Genomic DNA, 23,239 nt, shown 5'->3' on the forward strand with positions numbered 1-23,239 from the left:
TCCAGTGAGACAAACTTACCCACCTTTTTGTCTGTTTTCTTCATCAAAATCATGGCGCTTCAGAATTTGAGACATTAGGAAATGATGTAACATTGAGGGTTATTGGAAGAGTTCCAGGAAAGGGCGATTAACTGTTATTTTTGTATTTTCATTTTGGTAACAGAAGTGACGAGAACTAATAGGACATACCTTTACCTTTATTTTATTCGGACAATAAAAATAATTGACTAAAGACATAAGGGTTGAATAATGATTGCATTACTCTTAAGATGTATTAACGAGGCCCGAGCTAGTTCGCGTTTTCGATCTCATTGCGCAGCTCGAATGGTTTCCGGTTGGCGTTTTGCTCTCGCTTTCGTAATATGTAGAATAGATGGAGTTTAATCTAAATGTAAATAATTACTTTCCTTTAAACATAAAATAAATTAATATTGCATATTTTTAGCAGTTTAACCTAGTTTGACACAACGAATTAATTTACGACTTCTTCAAGTTCTTGTCACTTTACGGCATTGTTTACGTTGACACCAGACGACTGTCAGGCAGGCCGTCGAAGATGGTTAACAGAACGAAAAAAGGAAGGTTTTTAAAACCGACACAGGTTGCACGTTATAATCAGCAATTGAAAAATTTACACAAATCAAGTGAAGAATGTGACCAGCTCGTAAATCTTGATACTTTTGTGCCTTTATTTGATACTCAATCTACTCCTGCTGCGGGCAGCACTTTAGATGATCATTCGTATATACAGTCAACAGGTTCGTTTGATGAAATTAATGAAGCATTTTTTTAGTGGAAAATTAAGAGCTTTAGACTTTACAAGACATGTGGTAGATCTGCAAGCATTGTTCAACAACATGAAATGCGTGGATTGCGCAAATGTGTCATTGAAGTTCAAGGATGCTGTGGGAGTTTGACCTGGTGGTATTTGTGGGCACTTGGTGATAAGGTGCTACAACTGTCTTCGGTTTGTGCAAGTTGCCATGGAAAAAAACACATTCATCACCACATGGTCAACAGATATTTGATGTAAACACCAAATTGGCAACTGGTATGTATAATATACATGTATTTATCCTTTTTTTTAAATACCACATATAATTTCCACAAAATAAAAAGTGAAAAAAAAAATTGAATCATAATGAAAATTAAAAAAAAACTATTCAATTATTATCATCAATTAAACGCACAATTAACTTATTTTCTAAAAATCAAAATAATTTAGTTTTTTATGTATGAGAGAGAGAGAGAGAGAGAGAGAGAGAGAGATCTGTATGAACAGTAGATATTTTATTGTAAAGTATGCAAAATGTGATTGTGCCTATTTTTTGTAAATTTGAAAGCTATACTGGCGTGCGACCGGTTCTCGCCGAGTATCATTTCTCGCCGGTACATTGTGATATGTCATTTTATGAACACATAAAATTATAAACGAAAAATGACGTCACAATGTACTGGCGAGAAATGGTACTCGGCAAGAACTGGTCGCACGCCAGTACATGTATTAGGGATATTCACCATTAAATTTTGATGCCTTTAAATTTTCTGCTTTTACAGATTTGCTATACACATTCTAAATTTACAGGCATGTACCATAGTGGAATTGGTCCAGTCCAACTTAACAACCTTTTCACATCAATGAACTTGCCAAACATCAGTGAGAGCCTGATAAGAAGAAGATGTGATGAAGTAGGACCTGTGCTGGAAGACTTGGCCGAGGAATCTACCAGTAAAGCTATATGTGAAGAGGGGCATTTATTAGCCACAAGTAAGCATATTTGAACTTTTTCTAATGAACATGCATGTACATTTAGCTTTGACACTGTTGAAAGTAAGATTTTTAAATCAATTAAAGTTAACTTAGGTAAATGTTACATCACAAATTACACATTAAGGCCCAAAAAAATTATTATAGTTATATATTTTAGTTTTTTATCAATGAAAACACATTTTTGAACAAATCTATTAATGTAATGGTATAATACTGCCACCCAATCCTATCGCTCACCCAAAATATATAAGTGGCCTAATAAAAGATTCAATGCATTCTAAATGGAAACAAAACTGAAAAGCTAAATGATACAACTAAAGTAAAACCTAATTAAACAAGGGAACTCTCTCTCTCTCTCTCTCTCTCTCTCTCTCTCTCTCTCTCTCTCTCTCCAGATTCCCTCTGTATAATTACAGTAAAAAATGGAATTGAGTCATTCTGTTGTACATTAATGTTTAACAATATTTATCAATATTTTTAAACAGTATTGAGTCCACTGGAATAACAGCTTCTGCAGATGGTGCTTACCAGAGAAGAGGATCAGGAAGATGTTACAATAGTCTGTCAGGTAAATAACAAATGTCGATGTATTACATAAAGTTTAGTGTTATTTTTAATTCCTTTGTAATAAGACACAACATTTTATTAGAACTGACTGCTCTGCATGTACATAATGTACTGTGCCCTACAGTGATCAGTTGGTCTGTCAATCTGTCCATTTATGAATCTTTGTTTGGGGCGAAACAAATCTTGTTTTTCCATAAAGGCCAAACATATTTTTTTTATCTTGTTTATGATTCAGGAAGTAATTTTTTGGCAGATCAATATATATAGATTATTACATGGCAATGTTTATATCGCATCCTATATTAGCCCGAGGTCGCTGTATATCAGCCCGAGAGCCGTCAGATATATTATATTGCATGTGTAGCTTGAATGTAAAAGAGAATGTCGATTTCCCTCCAAAAGTCTGTATATCATCTCTGATAAACTTCTATGGAATTTTTTGCGCCAGCTGTTTGTATACCAAGTTGACATTAATTGACGTACTATTTGACGTCATACTCGGAGATCGAAGTTGAAGGACGCATACCGAACTCTACATCATAATAGCCGATAATTAACGGAAAGGGTTGTGATATAACATCCGAAGATTGCCGGAGAGGGGTGTGATATAAATCTTATATCACACCCCTAGGGTTTATATCACACCCCTAGGCGAATTTACTGTTTATATCGCACAGGGCGGAAAAGGGTATATTTTCTATAAGTATACGATATATTAATAATGATTATACATGCAGAGTTAAAAATTATTAATGCTGTTTGAATATTACAGGCACTGCAACTCTAATTGGTAAAAGGACTGGCAAAATTGTGGGTTTCTCTGCTCGATACAAAAGATGCAGAAAATGTGATGTGGCGAAGGCGAAGCACAGAACCCCCAACAAGCATGCATGTAAGAAAAATTGGACTGGCACCGCGAAATCTATGGAACCTGACATGATTGTAGAAATACTTAAGGAAGTCAAAGACAAGAATAATCCTGTTGTTACACTGATTGGAGATGACGATTGCACAGCTTTCAACAGAGCAAGATGTGAAGTTAGTTCTTGCATTGAAAAGTTAAGTGACAAAAATCATGTGAAAAAGAATATTTCCAACAAACCCTATAAATTAAAATCAAAACACAAAGAGCTTTCTGTTAAAACGATTACGGCCATAATGAAGAGTTTCAGCTACATGCTAGCACAGTGCAAGGAAGACACGGACAAAATAGAAAAATCTAAAGACTCTGTTGTTCTTCACCAGTTTGGTGACCATGTAAAATGTGGCGAATGGTGTAACATGACGGAAAACCAAACTGCTAGACACAAGAATCTTCCATGGGGAGCAGATCTACAGAATGAAAAACTGAAAACTGATTTATTGACATTGTTCAGAGATCTTGATCCCAGCAAGCTAAGCAGACTAGACTCTAGCAACTGCAATGAAAGCTTTAACAATATGTTAAGATCTAAGGCTCCAAAAGACAAGCACTACAGTGAGAGTGGAAGCTTGGCATATAGACTTTCTGCAACTGTTTGCCAAAAAAATGAAGGCTATAACTATGTAGCAAAGGTATTAAAACTTTGAGTGGAGCATTCTCTTTTTTTTGGACAAAAATCAATGATGATGTACATGTAATTATGAAATAATTTTCATTTTCTTGTTTTAATGATTGAGTGCTATCTTTTAGGTTCATGAGAAGCTTGGACTTAGTCCTGGGACAGCAACAACCTCGCTAGCCTCCATCAGAGACAGAGATGTTCATCGCAAAAGAGAAGTTTCAAAAACAAAAGAATTCAAGGTATATTAAAATAATATAGATGAATTTCATACAAATTTTCTTTAAGCTTACACAGCAAAAAAACCCTCAAAATATACCATAATTATAGTATTAAACTTCATATAGGCATAGATGTATATGTACGTATGCATTCATGATCAAACCTTTTCATTAGTAAAGATATATAGAAATTGTTTATACATGTAATTAAAATCTATTCATTTGTTACTTTACAAGATGACAATTAGATTGGTTTCTTTTTGCACAGTTGCAACGTCAAAAACTAAAGAGTGAAAGGAGTGGAGAAACTAGGAGCCAAGAAGTCAGAGAGGGTGACAGCTACTCATCAAATCTTTTAGGTGATTTTACTTAGTAATTCTATAAGAGTATATCTATTTTTGATTGATCATTTAGATATTTAGCCAAAAGTATGATCTTATTACCGATACCACTATGTAATCAAGGTTTAAGGGAAGGTGAGGAAAACATTAGAGTTGCCAAGTTTGTCCTGTGACTTTCAAATTTTGGGTGCAAATTCCAATCTGACTCATACTTTATACACACTGTGTATTTGGTGGGCAGTATAATTTGAACAAAGTTTCTAGTTCAAATGTGATTGTGATAGTAGTCTTATGTGTAAGTTCCTCATCTACTATATAATTATATCAGTGATACAATTATAATACATTTATTGTAGGAGACACACCTGACCCAGATATGGAAGTAATTCCTGGATCATCAGATGTTTGTAACGCCAAAACAATTGTATACTATGATCTGGAGACAACATGATTGAGTATGTCTACATTTCTACATTAATTTATATAGTTATTAGCTCACCTGAGCTGAAAGCTCAAGTGAGCTATTATGATCACATTTTGTTTGTCGTCCGTCTGTCTGTCTCTCCGTCTGTCCGTCCGTCTGTCTGTAAACTTTTCACATTTTCAACATCTTCTCAAGAACCACTGGGCCAATTTCAACCAAACTTGGCACAAAGCATTCTTAGCTTAAGGGGATTTAAAGTTGTGAAAATTAAGGATCACGCCCTTTTGCAAAGGGAGATAATTAGGAATTTATGAAAATTTTCGAGAAATTTTCAAAAATCTTCTTCTCATGAACCATAAGACCAGGAAAGCTGAAACTTGTGTGGAAGCATCCTCAGGTAGTGTAGATTCGAAGTTGTGAAAATCATTACCCCCGGGGGTAGGGTGGGGCCACAATGGGGGGTCGAAGTTTTACATAGGAATATATCGAGTAAATCTTTAAAAATCTTCTTCTCAGAAACTAATCAGCTAGGAAAGCTGACACTTGTGTGGAAGCATCCTCAGGTAGTGTAAATTCAAAGTATGTATTATGTATTATTGTACATTGTCCAGATAGCTTGTATTATGACTTCATTAAGCTGATTTTATCATACCTATTGTTTCTCAGGTGAGCATTGTGGCCCATGGGCCTCTTGTTATATTTACCATGATTTTATGTTTCTTAACTATATTGAACAAAGTTTTTACGTATACTTCTGTTACTCTTAAAGATAATATAGAAGCTATAGAAAAATCCAAAATGATAAATGTGAACTATTCAATCAATCAATCTGTCAATTTACAAATTATGTTCATTTGTTATTTTGTTTGATTTAGAGTTTTGCTGTTAAATGTTAGTTTGCAATATGTTTCCTTTTTGATACAATATTATCTTGCTTTTATTTTTACCAATAGCAGGTCAACATCAGGAATTCTAGGATTTCTACAATCACATCAAACAGCCGACAGCTCTTTTCTTTGTAGTTCATGATTTATTTGCTGGTATATTTCTGATCAATAATAGAAATGTTTTATAGCTCGATTAAACATCTAATAATCAGACTTCAAGCATAATATATAAGAAATTTATCACATTTTTAGCTCAAAATCAATGGATATCACTCATGCAATAAATTTTTGATATTACAATGTGTATAAATTCTTATGCCACTTGATGTCAGAAACAAACATTTAGTAACATACAGTTCGATGATAGACATAGTTAGGCTAAAAAAGTAACAAATAATACCATTGAAAAAATAATCTGGAAGCATTTAATGCCATTTCATAATTTTCTCTCATAAATTAATATAGAATACATTTGAAAATGAAATGTTTGTTTGGTAAGCTTAAAACATAAAAAAAAATTTTCATGCATATATAAAGTTGTTGACATACCAGTATTGTAGTAAATGTGTTATGTGGCTTACAACAATGATATTTGTTGAACAGATCAAAGTTAAACAAAAGATGTGGAGAAACATGATAAAAAGATCTCTCATGATTTGCGATGGCATATGAATTTAATCCAACTCGCTTGGTTTTCTATCCTCTTGCCAATACTAAGGGATAGAAACACAAGAAAAGAAATAAATAGCAATGTCGAAAAGTTCACTGGAATGTGAACTTGGTAGGTCACGTGACCAAAGGAAGGACTTAATTCTCAGAAGATCTGATTATGTACCATTGCAACCAAGTTCATATCCCAGTGAACTTTTTAATATTGCTAATTATTACTTATATTAATTTACTTTTGAGAAAGTAAAATCATTCTGAATTATAAACATAATGGGATCCTAGCTGTTTTTATGTTTTTGGATGTATGGGTAATAACCATTTCTCATTCCTTTTCTTCTCTTATAGGTAGAGAAAGCTCTATTATTCAAATTTCGGCAGTCTGTGAAGACCAAAAATTCAACAAATATGTCACACCAAGCCAGGAAATTTCAGAAGAGGCCAGTAGAGTGACTGGAATGAAGTTTGATGCCTCAACCAATGAGCTGCTCCATAACAATGTAGCTGTGTCACACAATCATCCACTACAAGTTCTTTTGGACTTTATTCAATTTGTTATGTTACTAGGGAAAAGCCGTGTATTAGTGGCACACAATAACAAATGTTTTGATTCTATTGTACTGTATAATCAGCTGAAATATTATAAAATATGGAACCACTTTTGTAAATATGTAGTGGGGTTTTGTGATACCTTGCCTTTTTTTAAAGTTGTGTATCCTGGTTTTGATTGTTATAAGCAAGAATATCTTGCTCAGAAAGTGTTGAATGAGTCTTATTCAGCTCATAATTCATTAGCTGATTCTGAAATGCTTCAGACCCTTGTGAAAAGTAGTGGGAAAGTTGATGTTTTACTCGCTGATTTTTTTTATAGTACAGTTCAAGTGACTAGTCATGGTGTTCAACCATCTATAGAATCCATAGAGTATTTACAGAAGCAAAATGTCATTTCAAAAGCAACTTTGAAAAAGATCAAATGTTCGTCACTATCATACAACCATTTGAAACTTGCATTTGAAAGAAAAGGTTTTGATGGTGTGTTTTTCTTGTTTAGTGAAAAGACAAGTGATGATAAAGCTAGAGTAAGCAGCAATTATAAAGTTGCAAAGAAGGTTGCTGAATTTTTTTCAAGTTTGCAATAAATATATATCATCATGTTGTATTTGTTAAAACATTTTGTGTTATTACATTTTATGGATATCAATCTTGTAATATATCTGCATGTGTATTACATTAATTAAACTGTTGTCACTGTTATATCATCTCAATTCTGCCTTACTAACATGTTGTGTTTCAATGCAATCCAACCACACTATAAATAAAAATTTTCAAATGATTCGATCATTATTAAGGTCTTCCGTTTTCCAACGGAAGACCTTATTGTTTTCGTTCGGTTTCTTTTTCCCTATTATTATTATTTTTTTTTTCTTACAAAATTTGTGCAGGCGATTTCTCGGAAATGGCTGAACCGATTTTCGTGAAACTTTCAGATCTAATAGATATTAATCCGAACTTAATATACATTTATTTTGATGACGTCATTTCCGTTCTTGAGAAAATGACGTTTTAGCGATTTTCAGAGGGTCAGCTTGTCCAGGGATCTCCTCCTAAGCGGTAAAAGATATTGAGTTCAAACTTTCAGGGATTGTAGACAAGAGATTGTAGATGTGCAATTTGGCATTCATATTTGTAATGCTCAAAAGGCGTTTAAGCTCGCCCGGTCCCGAAAATTGAGACTAAAAAAACGTCGTAATTTTTCATGGTTTTCTTAGTTTATCTCTTTTCTGAAAAATATTTTGTTAACACATGTAATGCAAAAAAAGTTTATATTTACAAGACCTTTCATTTGATATCAAGAAAAAGGGGCTGGCCCCTAAAATTAGGGAACCAAAGGTCTCTAAAGTCTTTAATCTGTAGCTCTTTACTGAGAGATATTTTGTGAAATGTTATAGAAGCAAATATGTTTATGTTACAGTTATGTATCTAAGCAGTGTAATGATTTTGTCATGTATTACGTAATTAAGGGTTTTTAGGGGCCAAAAGTCCAAAATTTTGATCTCCCATATCTCAGAAAGGAAAAATATTTTGTTATGCAACACAGAAGAAAAGTTGTTCAAATTAATGTTCTTAACCATATGCAATCTTCAAAATTTCGCCAAACGGCCCCTATAAGGAGATAAGGGATCGGCCCCTAAAACCTTATTTCTCATTTATCTCCAGAATGGTAACAAATTTCTAAACACTTGTTGAACAAAATTTGTTTAGAATTAGATGACCTTTCATTTGATATCAAGAAAAAGGGGCTGGCCCCTAAAACTAGGGAACCAAATGGCTCTAAAATCTTTAATCTGTAGCTCTTTACTGAGAGATATTTTGTAAAATGTTATAGAAGCAAATATGTTTATCTCACAGTAATGTATCCAAGCAATGTAATGATTTTGCCATTTATTACGTAATAAAGGGTTTTTAGGGGCCAAAAGTCTAAAATTTTGATCACCCATATCTTAGAAAGGAAAAATATTTTGTAATGCAATACAGAAGAAAAGTTGTTCAAATTAATGTTCTTAACCATATGCAATCTTCAAAATTTCGCCAAACGGCCCCTATAAGGAGATAAGGGATCGGCCCCTAAAACCTTATTTCTCATATATCTCCAGAATGGTAACAAATTTCTAAACACCTGTTGAATAAAATTTGTTCAGAATTAAATGACCTTTCATTTGATATCAAGAAAAAGGGGCTGGCCCCTCAAATAAGGGGACTAAAGGGCTCTAAAGTCTTTAATCTGTAGCTCTTTACTGAGAGATATTTTGTGAAAGGTTATAGAAGCAAATATGTTTATCTCACAGTTATGTATCCAAGCAATGTAATGATTTTGTCATGTATTACGTAATTAAGGTTTTTAGGGACCAAAAGTCCAAAATTTTGATCTCCCATATCTCAGAAAGGAAAAATATTTTGTTATGCAACACAGAAGAAAAGTTGTTCAAATTAATGTTCTTAACCATATGCAATCTTCAAAATTTCGCCAAACGGCCCCTATAAGGAGATAAGGGATCGGCCCCTAAAACCTTATTTCTCATATATCTCCAGAACGGTAATGAATTTTTAAACACTTGTTGACAACATGTTTTCAGAATTAAATGTCCTTTCATTTGATTCCAAGAAAAAGGGGCTGGCCCCTTAAATTAGGGGATCAAAGGGCTCTAAAATTTTTTATCTTTAGCCCTTTAATGAGAGCCATTTTGTGAAAGGTTAATAATTCTAGATTAGGTATAATACGTTTCTTTATCCTAACAATATGATGATTTTCTCTTGTGTTACCCAATTAAGGTTTTTAGGGACCAGATGTAAACAAAATTAATCTTTTCAATCTTGATTGGAGGAAAAGCAAGCATTTAAAAAAGCAATGTTATAGAACTTATAAAAAGCGATGCAATGAAGCATAAGTACTTCACTCCTTTTTCAATATCATGTTTTGTTGTTAAAAATCAAAGTCGATGATGTCATATTTTCTTCTAGAAATCGGACGGAAGACCTCCTCGTTGCTCGCAACGAGATCGTGTCTAGTTCTCCTACTGATTGTAAATTTTATCCATTATAAGCAATATTAGCTCTCTGCATGGGAAAAAAATCCATACACAAGATTTGGATAAAATGGCCTCTTTAACTATGAATTGGGTTTTGAGACACCCCTCTTCATATTTCAAGAGGGAAACACCTTTTTTTCTTTTTTCAATTTTTGATAGAGGAAAATGATTTGAATGTAATATACATATCATTGAATTTCCATCCTCCAAAGTTTGAAAAAATATCACAAGAATGGCTAAAGATGACCATTCATTTTTACCTTTATATTGGATTTTGAGATGCTGCTTCTTTGTATTTTCAAGGGAAACACATTTTCTTCATCAGTTTTGAAAGAGGGAGAAATGTTCTATGCTCATATGAAGCATTGAATATTCCATTTTATAATATTTAGCTTAGCATAAAACGTAAGTTCTGCAAAAGATGACCATTTTCACCTATATATTTGGTTTTAAGACGCCCCCTCTTTATTTTTTTTTAGGGAAACACCATATAATCTTCATCAATTTTAAAAGAGGAAGAATTGATGTGTGTTATATATGCAGCATTTAATTTTCCATCTTCTAAAGTTTAGCATAGCGTAAAAAGTCTTTCAAAAATGCCCATTTTCACCTATATATTGGGTTTTGAGATGCTCCCTCTTCATTTTTTAAGGGAAACACCTCATTGCCTTCATCAATTTTGAAAAAAAGAAAAAATGAAGTGTGTTATATATGCAGCATTGAATCTTCCATCTTCTAAAGTTTAGCCTAGCATAAAACGTTCTGCAAAAGATGACCATTTTCACCTATATATTGGGTTTTTGAGACGCCCCCTCTTCATTTTTTAAGGGAAACACCACATTATCTTCATCAATTTTGAAAGAGGAAGAATTGATGTGTGTTATATATGTAGCATTGAATATTCCACCCTCTAAAGTTTAGCATAGCGTAAAAAGTCTTACAAAAGATGACCATTTTCACCTATATATTGGGTTTTGAGACGTTCCCACTTTACATTTTCAAGGGAAACACCCTGCATTTTATATTTATTTTCAAAGACGGAAGCAAAAGTGTTCATATTGTATCAATTGTTCGATTTTCTACCATCTAGAATTTTTTCTACATCAAAAGAAAGATACCAAATTTCCATTTTCCCTATATAATGCATACAATTTCCAACAAAATGAATACATATTTTGAGACTCCCCCTATTCACTACAATAAGGGAAACATGGTAATTTTTTTTACATCACTTAATTGAAAGTGTGATTTAAAGTATCTACCATAGAAATCAGCAAATTCCACCCTACAGTATTTTAATTATTCAACTAGAATGGGCCTCGTTAAATTAATACGAAATAAAGAATTGGGCCATTTTTACACCGATTTTATTTTTGTGTGTCTGTTTTAAGTAAGCTCCAAACACATTTTGTTATTGTGACATGACTTGCCTGTTAGAATTTAATCAGACTACATGCAGTATTTCTTTCAAAACGCCAAGATAAATTATTTTAGGGTTAAATTATTATCAATATAAACTGCAACATCAGTGGCAGAAATTTTATCCTTTTCCAGTTAAAAGACAGAAAAAACAGACATTTTTTGAGAATGACCAATATAAAGGATACTAGCCCTGCTATAATAACCCACAGCATCCCCACTCCTGTCAATAACCATCCTCACGTCTGAGTATTAACCTTATATTACTGTACTTTTGTTTTTAAAGTGGCAAAATAATTTTAATGACGTTGGGTCCTGGTCATATAAATTGATAAAGGTTTCAGCAGAATATAACAGTGAGTCGGTATATTCATATCTTTAGTTACATTTTTTTTTAAATTTACAATTGAAGTTCAAGGTGCAACTTATATTGGTCAAATGTTAAATAGGTGAAATGTTATTTTTCATCTGTTATCAATCATATTTATATTACAATATATTATGTCTTGATAAAAATTAATGAATAAAATTAACTTTCATTTTTAATTTACAGACGACGACGTAGACAACTTATTTACCAGTAGTAGCAACAGTGCACAAATACTTTAAACGGAAAAAAAAATCGATATTCATTTTAATGAAATTGTGCATCGGGACAAAACGCGGTAAAATGGCGAATACATATGTTGTTATTGCTGCATCAATTTTCTTCTGCATTGGATTTATTGGAAATTCTTTCACCGTGTGTTTTGTTATTTTCTCTAAACAGCTGCACACTCCGACTTACGTCATGATTGGATGCCTAGCAGTGTCTGACCTGCTCGCCTCTGTGACGCGATATGTTACAATATTACCTGATCCATTTAAATCTTTTTTTAATGATCTTTGTCATAAAAATATATATGTTATAGTCGCCTTTTTATTCATCCACTCGGCATTTTTCCATATGGTATTAGTATCATATGTACGTTTTGTATTCATTACAAACCCCCTGCGAAGTTTGAAATTGACCTGTAAAACAATTTTGTGGATGTCCTGTGTCGTTTGGATAAGCTCTATTATCGTTTCCATCGGATACGGAGCAGTTATAGTGCTACTTTTAAAGAACATAATATCTGTCGAAACGCTTGTTTTGAATGAACTTGGGTTTGCTTTGTATGTTGGTGGATTACCATTTATTATTGTAGTTGTTTTTAATGTTCGAAAGCTGTATTATCTGTATAATCAAACAGCTTTGATTCGACGAACCAGAATAGCAAATTCGATGTCGTTGATGTTTTGGATTATTATCGTGATTTATCTCCTATGCACAATATATCCTTTAATTTACATAATCGACTTTGCAGTGTTAAAAGACAGGCCACTTCTAAATAGAAGTTTAAACCTAGTCCATGAAATGTTTAATTTTTCATTGCTTGTTAATAGTTGTTTGAATCCTTTAATATATTTCATGTTTTCACCCCCTGTTTTAAGACTCCTATCCCGATTAAGAACATATTGTAATCATGGGTCAGATCCACGTATGAGCAATTCTGGGGATCTATTCACAATAAGTCGTACGTCTACGAGTACACTTTAAACTTACGACAAGCGTACGTTTACGTTTTAGGGGTTATTCACCAGATGGAACCCCCCCCCCCCACTAGATCCGTACATAATATGTAGTACGCTTATTACATTACATACTGATATTAAATCAGGTATGCCTATGTTTTACTGATTTAATGCATTTGTAGGAATAAAAGAAAACGCCTTTATTATAAAATAATTTTCGTAGTTTTACCTAATACTGATTCGACATACCCGGAATTGATGGCGCATAATATATCTAAGGTTTGTAATTGTAATTATGAATTGTACACTCGAATGATTATAATTGTGCTTCATATAAGATTAAGAAAAATAAATTCCAGCCACCATTAATATATTTTGCAACACGGGATACAAAAGGAGCTCTGGTACTGTCTTTTCATGGTACACCATAGCGCGTTATCGAATAGGAGCTTCTTCTCTTTATTTTACTTATGAAAAAAATAAGGTAAAACCGCCATAATTCAACTAAAACATATCAGTTATAGACTAACGTCAAGCTGTCGTAAGATAATAACGTTGTTGTACGTCTGTTACAGTCGTAAGTGCGTCTAAGTTCTTGGTTACCGACAATCCACATGCGCAGTAGGCATTGTGGAGAAATGACGTCACGCTGTAATTTCGCGCATTTACATTAGCGCAAGTTTTTAGCGCCTTTGAGCACATCCATATATAACGAAGTTACTTCTTTTCTTCGTATGCACCCATTCTAATGTATGTGTGTTTGCAATTGTCGACAGAAAGAAAATCCACATGTGCCTGACGTTAAAAATATTTCGTATTATTATAATATAATCTCATGTTTTATAAAAGCATTATTATGTTTTACTGGGAATAATCTTGTTATTAAAAGAAATATTTTTAACGTCAGACGACTGTGAGAAAATCTTATTGATGTATGAAATTTATTTCATGTTATAAACTTCAAAAAAATCTACTACATAATTTGTTTGTAATAAAACGTGGCATACTGAAAATACTGTCAAAAAATACGTTCAGTTTATCGCTACATGTTCATTCTAAATATGCCGGTGTTTTGTTGTTGTTTTTTTTTTGTCTGTTTCGGCGATAATATTGTTACTAGAGTTATCACCCACGTCGGCGTGTCCATTGATAATTTTCCTTTCGATATTGTGAATTTTTTGAAAGGTCGTCTGAAGAATAAATGTAATATTTTTTAAATATTTTTTTTCTGTAGAAAATCAACAAGAATTTATTTAGTAAATGACTATCATTAGATTTTTATTAAAATTATAACATGATGAATTTGTGTGTATAATTTCGGTAAGATTTAACTTTCTTTTTCTTGCGTCAAAACAAGTTAAAAATGGTTTCAAGTTAAAAATAAACAGGTGAAATAGACACAGATATACACATATTGCAAAGTCTTACCTCAAAAGCCAGACAAAACTTGTTGATTTAAAAAATTCATGGCTGAGTGACAAACAATGGAATAGACAGGCCTATGTCACAATGTTGTTTGACACAACTACCCAAAGTCCAAGCTCTTGTTACATTGTAAATGGTTCTAACATTTTGCTGTTAAATGGTTCTAACATTTGACAGTTGAATGTTTAGACCATGTGAGCTGAAGCTCACTATAGGAAAACAAACGTACAAATATTTTAGTCTTTTTAATAAGTTTTTTAAAGTAGTTTCAAATCTTAAAAAAAATTGATTTGACACAAATTTCCTAAAAGCTGGGTCTACCTAAAATAAATAAAAACTTTCAGAGGGACCAGACGTACCCCCCCCCTCCCAGATCTGTGCATGATATGTAGTACGCTGATTACAGGGGCGGATCCAGGATTTGAAGTTAGATGGGGCGCCAGTTTTAGGCAGGGGGTCTGGGGGCCTCCTTGAGGTCCCCAGTTGGTCCAGGGCATAGCACAAATGCAATTTACAACGCACTAAAAATTACATTAATTTTTGACTGATTAAGCTTATTTTCACACGTAAATTGCAAGTTTTTAACACGTACGGAATTGTAGCTCCAAGGTCGGCCATCCATTTTTTAGACCGGGAGCTACAGACCTGCAGCTTCACTGACAATATCGCACAATATATTTATTTTATTGTAAATAATTTATATAACATTTATTTTAACTTAAGTATGTAAAAAAAAAAGAATTATGATGGAGTTGAATTGCGTAATTTTAAACCGCAATGTATTAATGTGTGTAATTTGTAAATATTATATGTGTTTAAGTTTTTTAAGCCGGTCACGTTTTAATTGTCATTTCTAAAATTAAAAAAAGTCTTCTTTTGTACATTTACCTCAAATGCTTATAATCTTGAGTATTCTAATAAAGATACAGTTTATAAACAAAAATCTGTTTTTTCTTAATCCGATTATGGTCAGCATATTGTTGTTATAACAGTATATTAACATTATCCAGTGTCTTTGCCTGTGATAACACTAGGTATCGATTTTGTACTATATAACCCATAATACATATGACGCCAGATTGAGGCGCAAGCGGGGTTTGCTTATTCATATTTAAATATTTAATCGTACTAGGGCCTAAAATTATATAAATATAAGTAATAAGGAATCATTCTTTGAATATTATGAGGTGATAATTTTGGTCGAGGCGTGATCAAATTCAATAAAGCCCGAAGGGCTTTATGATAGATTTGATAACGCCCAGACCGAAATTATCACCTGATAATATTTATATATATCAGTGTTTGATAAACCCCATTGTCATTCAGTTAACAGAGAGCACAGAAAGAGAAAGATTGTATAACCGAGGATAGAGGTATTTTGAACTAAAACTTGTTAAATCGGTTTTTGATCTAAGATAAAAGAAAAGAAAATACAACGTCTGTAATGGGTTTCGAATCAGAAATCTTTAGATTTGCCTATCCAGTACGCTATACGTTCGATACTTTTAACATGTATGCGCTCACAATTAAATAGACTGTCAATTAAATGAATGTGATATGATGCAATACAGAACACAACCGCATGGTTAAGATTCAACGTGTTTACCAATAAAAAGATATACATGATTTGGGTGTACGGTGTATGGGTATACGTTTCATGACTGGTTGACATGACATAATTTTTTATCATGAGAAAGAAATGCTGCTTGTAACCAATGTAGCCGGAGAGAGATAAAGCTGCATGGTCAAAGTCTTGTCGCAGCTTATTTAAGATGTTGAAAAGCGACCATGACTTTTATGTTAACGACTAACTATTGCACATTCTTCTATTATTTTGAACAATATATGGTAAAACATTGATTGATAGTTGTAACTTTTGGGGATATACCTGAACGAAAGATAAAATATAGCCAATCATATCGGAAGAAACAGTGATAAAATACAACAAAACTAGAATTGAGCTCGTCGCAAAAAACGAGGAGGTCTTCCATTACAGCTTCAAGTCAAGATGGGATTGTCAATCAGTCTTAAAAAAAAACACCCACTTCCCCTTAAACTTTTCAGGATCTGACAGGTATTGATAGGAAGTCATCTTCACACGACCTTAACATCTGACCCATCAAGACTTTAGACAATCATTCTGAACTCTGTAAAAGTTGACAGGCAAATAAATCATACCTGTTTTCTATGGAACCTCCAGCTGCAAAGTATTGAAGAGTTACACCTCTCATTAAACAGATAAAGGCATGTATGTTATAAGTTGGGATGTATTTAGATGGTATGCGAATGTAGAAGTCCTGTAAAGATGACCTCCTATCGATACCTATCGGACCCTGACAAGTGAAAACTGGCGCTATTACAGACGAAGAAATTAACATATTGTAAGAAAATAAGATTCTTGGCAATGAAACTCCTGAAGCACCTTTGTACACTCTCTGGTTGAATAATAGCATTTGTTTTGTTTTAAGAGGTGTGACAGAACATTACAATTTAGGATTGGTGGACATCAAATTAAAAAAAAAATGAGTTGACGGCACAGATATTCTCGAATATAACAAAAGACATACAGAAACAAGAACAGGGGAAAATATTTACTTGCTATCTTGAAAACTGTAGGAAGAGTTAACCCTGCAATAGGGGTACCCTATATGCAATATTAAGCCAAACATGGCAACGTTCAATAGCTAGTATTTAAAAAAGGAATTAATAATCAAAAATAAAAATCTTTAGCTAGCAATATCACTACTCTGATGTATGTACAATTGATCTACAAAAGAACAACATCGTATCTTGAAAACTATAGGAGGAATTATTCTATGGTTGTGCTATTGTACCCTCTGCCCAGAGGGCGAATGAGGCATATTACTATCATAGAGGCCAAGGGTCTAGACGTTATAAAAACGTCCACATAACTAAATGACCGCAGCTAATATAAACAACGTATAAATAATGAAAACTCTAATGTAAAAAGATACATGCCCTTATTTTTATACATACACATTTGAGAGTACATATTAAAATATCATAATACTTTCTAAAAAAAAATGCGGCGTTATTTGGAATGACAATGCATGTATTCACAAACCTTTTTGTTATACTTTCATGTTAAATACTGAAACCTGATTGGTTAAAACGCAGTTAATAACATTTTCTATTACCCTCAGCGTTAGCAACGCACTTCGCAACGGGTAACATTAAAAAATGTAACATGCGCGAAAATTATGCGCGTACGGTTCGCTGTAGAATTCACGTTATTCCTATATAAAAGCAGTAAAATTTTCTTAAAAATTAAGACATTCAGTATAACAAAATAAATAGTGCCTGTTTGGGAGGATAACAGTTGAAATTGACACCCCTCGAAAACCATTGTCAACCTCCGCTTCGCGTCGGTTGACAATGGTTTTCTCGGGGTGTCAATTTCAACTGTTACCCTCCCAAACAGGCACTATTTATATATGAACACCCCTTGTACATATTAAAACACGATTATATGGATTTCATCCAAACTTGAAAATAATGCAATGAATGCATGTCTCGGGGTTTTAAAATACACAACCTTTAAATCTATGATAAATAATCTGAAAAAAAGAAATCCTGTATTTAATTAAAAAAAACATGCACGACTCTTTCAGAATAACTCTTGCTATCTGAATATTATATACTTATTGCCGATCTGTTCATATAAAACATAAATTTATACGGCATATAAGTGCATATATTTACTGCAGTGGTTTTGGTTCTTTAATTGGAACACGCTGTTGATGGTTTGAAGGTTTTTTTGTTAATTTAATTAATGCCTGATTAAGTAAATCACAGTATACACAATATAGTTAGCTTTGTTGTTGAACATTAAAAATGCCTTCATTAATATAATATTTTTACAGACTAAATAGACACATTAAGTGATTATTTAATATGAACTACATGTAAGTAGGGCTGTCACGATTAACCGAAAGATCGGTTTTTCGCGATTGAAAAAAAGTCGGTTCGATTCGGCACGTTCTTCCCGGATTTTGATTCGATTGAGGTTTGGTTTTTACACGCTCTCTCTGATTGGCTAGTCCGTTAATCAGATCGGGTACACTACCTTATATAGATAGCATTATTTAGCACGTGACAGTATTTACGTCAAACAGATTCTCCAATCCAGTGAATGAGTTGCAATGCATGACGGTCTACAACAGATTTACGATTCAACAAACGCACGTGAATTTTGTATGTTTCATTCACAATATTCAATTGCTTGCCGGAATGTTTGTACATCTTGATTTTTACTTTTGAAGATAAAAAAGCAAATATTACGTACCATTAACTTTGTTTCATGCTCACATTGAAAAATACTGTTGTTTTTGTTGATCAATTGTTGCTTCAAAAATGGTCAGTATCAAACGACTGACAAACATACAAGTACAAACAAACTTTCATAAGAAATAATTGAATAAGTGTGTGCACTAGAAATAAATACAGGTAACTGTTCATTTTTAACTAACATACGTGAATAGCCACAGTAGTAGAAATGCACAAATGTACAAACGCAGAAGCGCAAGCTATGCATCATGTAGCATTTGTCCGTTAAACATTCTGATTATGTCTCTGAAGAAAATATCAACGTGCATTCTACCAATGTTGTCCCAAATATGGGGTATCACGTGAAAAAACGGTACTCACTGTATCTAATTCAATAGTACATACCCCTGTTTTGAACATTGACAATGTGGTATTTAAATTGGTTGATATAAGTCGTCATATGCAATATTTTTTTTAAATGTGAGCATAGAAATTGAAGTTCAGACATAATTGTCCATATTAATTTCATAAATTCTGAAAGATCATTCAAAATGAGTTTCCAAAGGACAAATCAAAATGGTATATATTTTCAATACGCTTTGTATACAGTGAAACTTTTAGTAGCCCAGAATGCCTTGCAACTCATTGACCTGATTTGTTTGTCGAAAAAGTAAACAGATGGATAATTTAGTATGCAAATGTATGCCGACGTCACAAAATATAGTGGTCTCGACCTGTTAAAGTAAACATCATACACGAAAATGGCCGGGAAGAAGTCGGCAGTTTTGGGATAACTTCGATTTACTTAAAAAGATGGAACAGAGGATATAAAAATAGCTGTTTGTAACATTTGTAAAACGCAGATAAAGTATATATGACTGGTAAATGTATAACGTCAACTATGACTGCTCATATCCTGCGAAGACATGAGATCACGTTATCGAAAACAAAAGCTGCAGCCGATAATTGTGAGAAAAACAAACACATATCAACTGGGCAACTTCGTTTACCAGAAGCTCTTGGTCTGAGAAATAAATACCCCAGATCATTGACAAAACATGGTGATATTACGAGATATATCGGCGTTTTTATTGCGAAGGACATTAGGCCGTTCTCGATGTTGGAAAATAGCGGATTCATAAACATGAACCGTGCACTAGATCCAACGTATGACATGCCAGGGGAATCACATTTTTCAGAGACGGGAATTCAAAAATTGTATGGTGAAACAAAAAAAAGGGTTTGTGAAGAACTAAAAAATGCAGAATATAATATAAGAAAAATTCTATACATACAATATGAATTCTTTTCAAAGATTGCATACATGTACATGTATATCTAGGGAAATAAAAAAATGTATGAATTTAAAATCGCCTTAAACTTTTTTTAGCCGTGCTTTGAAATTTGGCAAGTTTGAGGGTGCGTTTCAGCAAAGTATGTTTTTTCTCAGTTTTTATATAATTCCGTTAAAACTATTTCAACATCATTTGCAGTTAATGAAGCTTTGTTGATTTTGAGTATAATGCTTGTGTAAATTACTTCTTATAAACGCGTTTTCCTGAAAAATAGTTTTCTTTATATCTCTCTATCGATCGATTGATAGAAAAATAGATAGAAAGATAGATAGAAAGATGTAGGTATTTATATATATATATATATATATATATATATATATATATATATATATATATATATATATATATATATATTCAAAGAAATTCGTTATGAATATTGACTCTTATAATTTGGTATTAATGTATGTACAATATGATATATACTTTGTCTTTGTTATGTTATTGTTTGCAAAAATTTGTGTAATTGTACCGTATTAACTTATATATGACCATGATAGAAATGGTTATCATATCAAAACTCAGCTATTTTTTTTCAATGGCCAAAGTTTTCTGATACATTTTTGTCTAACAGCATTGTGTCACAAGGACCTGTTTTTATAAATAATATAACAATTTATCTATCTTAAGTTACATATATGCATTTTTTGAAGCTTAAATTGTACAACCAAAGATTATGTGGTCAACATAAGATTAAACTTATACATCTTGGCAGCCCTGTAAAATCTTATTCCGTAGTGTTTTGTCTAATAACGTAAAGAAAGTAGTTTAATATTTCATTCTTAGATTCTTAGCGCAAGGAAAGGTTAATCAACAAGATTATTAGCTCAAACGTATGATAATTTTACCAAAATTAAAAAGTTCTCATTATCTTTCAAATTCCAAAAATACCTTTTTTTTGTAAATTGACTACTCTTTGTGAACACTTTAAAAGGTACATAATCGTATTATGTGAGTGAAGAATATATTTTCATATCTTCTTATGACCTATAAAGCTTGCTTTATATTTCCATTGAAAGCCATAGGTTTGAAACGTTTATCAAAATTTTGAACTAAAGGCTTCCTTTTTATACAGTCTTCTTAAACCGTTCTCAGTATGACCCGAATTCCATTTCCCATCCTTTGTTTGGTCGTTTTCTTCCTTGTTGCATTGCAAAGTAGCGATACTAGATGGTTAAGTAAAACAAAACGGGAAGAAAATGTATGTGCAAGTATAATATGCAGATGACACAGATCTATGAATAGTCTATTAAAAAAAATAAATGGGCGCCTACTTCATATATAGTGCAAGATCAGTAAACAATCCTCGATTTGACTTGACATTATATAAGCCCTCGTCTTGGCTATACATGTATGACATCGTGTATACTCATGAATAACTGAACAGTTCAATTTTTAAACAATAAAGCTGGTTCTATCTAGCAGTACATTAGAAACAGTTAAATATTCTACCTCACCACTATCAAAACAATTAGTAATAATTTATGTGTATCATTTGTTTATACTTTTATAATAAGCATTGAATCAAACACAGTCATTCGGTAAATTACGTAAATATCACAATAGATATTTCTGTCGTTCAATAAACTGAAAGATAGCTAAAAGATATGGGAAATATTTTTGAATATTATAGTTCTGCCATTTTGTCATTACCTTTCAAAACCTTTCAGTTAACAGTCAGTTGACTGAATGTACAAGGACTCATCCTGGGAAATATTTGTCTTCAACATCCTTTACTCCCAAGCACAATTTTTTAAGCTGTTTCGATTCAAATTATTAACAATGCTACATGTCAGCTTTGAAAATTAATAAAAAGCAGTTGTGCATAAAATCCATATTAACATGGTTTTAATAAATAAACCCAAGGCATATATATGTAAGCACACAAACTGTTTGAAATAGTATAATTAAAACTGTTGATAATTTTATCTCAACTTAGGTTTGATAGTATTTTTAATGCATTTTTAAAAAAATCTTTTTGTTATCCACGTGACGCCATTTATAACAAAGCTGTACTTTTCACATGGTATATCATTTTTTTGTATATTTACATGTATTTTGTTTCTTCAGTACTATGTATTTTTTTGGGGTGGGGGGGTGGGGGGGGGTCTAATATGTCGTTATATCTTAGGTCAGGTATATGTAACTGAGCAGAAAGGAGGCAGATGGTGATTTCAGTCGATTTATTAAGTAGATAAATAAAGCATTGACCTGTAAACAAGGAAAAAATACATTAGACATAAAATAGAGTTATACATGTACATTTTATGTTTAGTTTCTGAAATCTTTGACAATAAGCTACCGTTACTCCAGTATTCATTTGTGATATAAAAACACGTTTTTGTAACAATTTAACATTTGAACTTACAAACAAGTATTAGAAATTACTATGACAAGTTTAACTGCAAAAATACGCTAAAGTATAAACTTTGCAATTAAAATAAAATGCCCAAATCACTAACATGACAGTAAAGAAATATATAAGTAAATATAATATTACCATACCACAAGATGCAGCAGATACATGCTGGATTGACTTACGATGTTGAAAATGAAACACTGCCTAATTTTACTTAGTTTAAACGGTTACTGATATCAAATAGAGAATTACATTTATCGGATAATGAAAATAAGAAAGACCAATGAAATTAGAGAACCAATGAAATACGAAAGACTTTACTCAGCCAACTCAATCCAGTTGCGCAGTGTCACTGGCGGTTATTTAAAATTTAAGACTGTGTTTAAAAAAAAACGGATAATAAAATAGATAAAACAAATAAATACATATAAAAATATGTTTGATGCTATCACATATATAACATTTGTCATATAACTTTTTGACAGCGTGGTCGAGAGGCTGCTGGCCAAGAAGAGTTTCAATACCGCGCCGTTCAAATTGGTTGCAGTACATGGAACCACAAATGTCTCTTTTAGAATGAAAGAAACCATATATAGCTGTTGACGTCAATCCACTCTAGCGGGCCGTTGTTTATCCACATTTTTTGGTATCTTAAAATGATATACTGCCCCCCCCCCCTTTTTGTGGCGTTAATTAAAATGATGTAAAAACCCCACAACTTTTGGAATACTAAACTTATTATCAATTATCCAGTGATAACACAATGGTTATTATTTATTGTAAGAAATGTCTCTTTTACAAGTTACTAATTAAAATGTGAGACACTTGTAATTCTGAC

At 32.6% G+C, this 23,239-nt stretch overlaps 1 protein-coding gene and 1 pseudogene across 1 annotated transcript; both read left to right on the forward strand.

Moving 5' to 3' along the window:
- Window positions 1–284: 284 nt before the first annotated feature.
- Window positions 285–7,753, forward strand: LOC128170649 (uncharacterized; annotated as a pseudogene).
- Window positions 7,754–12,047: 4,294 nt separating this feature from the next.
- On the forward strand, window positions 12,048–14,039 carry LOC128170622 (CX3C chemokine receptor 1-like). The gene has a single exon (XM_052836398.1). It carries the CDS (start codon window positions 12,062–12,064, stop codon window positions 13,001–13,003), a length of 942 nt encoding a protein of 313 aa, XP_052692358.1. The 5' UTR covers window positions 12,048–12,061; the 3' UTR covers window positions 13,004–14,039.
- The last annotated feature ends 9,200 nt before the right edge of the window (window positions 14,040–23,239 follow it).

The sequence above is a fragment of the Crassostrea angulata genome, chromosome 2 (genome assembly GCF_025612915.1).
Source record: "Crassostrea angulata isolate pt1a10 chromosome 2, ASM2561291v2, whole genome shotgun sequence".
In the NCBI taxonomy this organism is placed as follows: domain Eukaryota; kingdom Metazoa; phylum Mollusca; class Bivalvia; order Ostreida; family Ostreidae; genus Magallana; species Magallana angulata.

Coding starts and splice junctions, on each gene's coding strand:
- LOC128170622 (XM_052836398.1), top strand. CDS start 12,062: ATGAAATTGTGCATCGGGACAAAACGCGGTAAAATGGCGAATACATAT.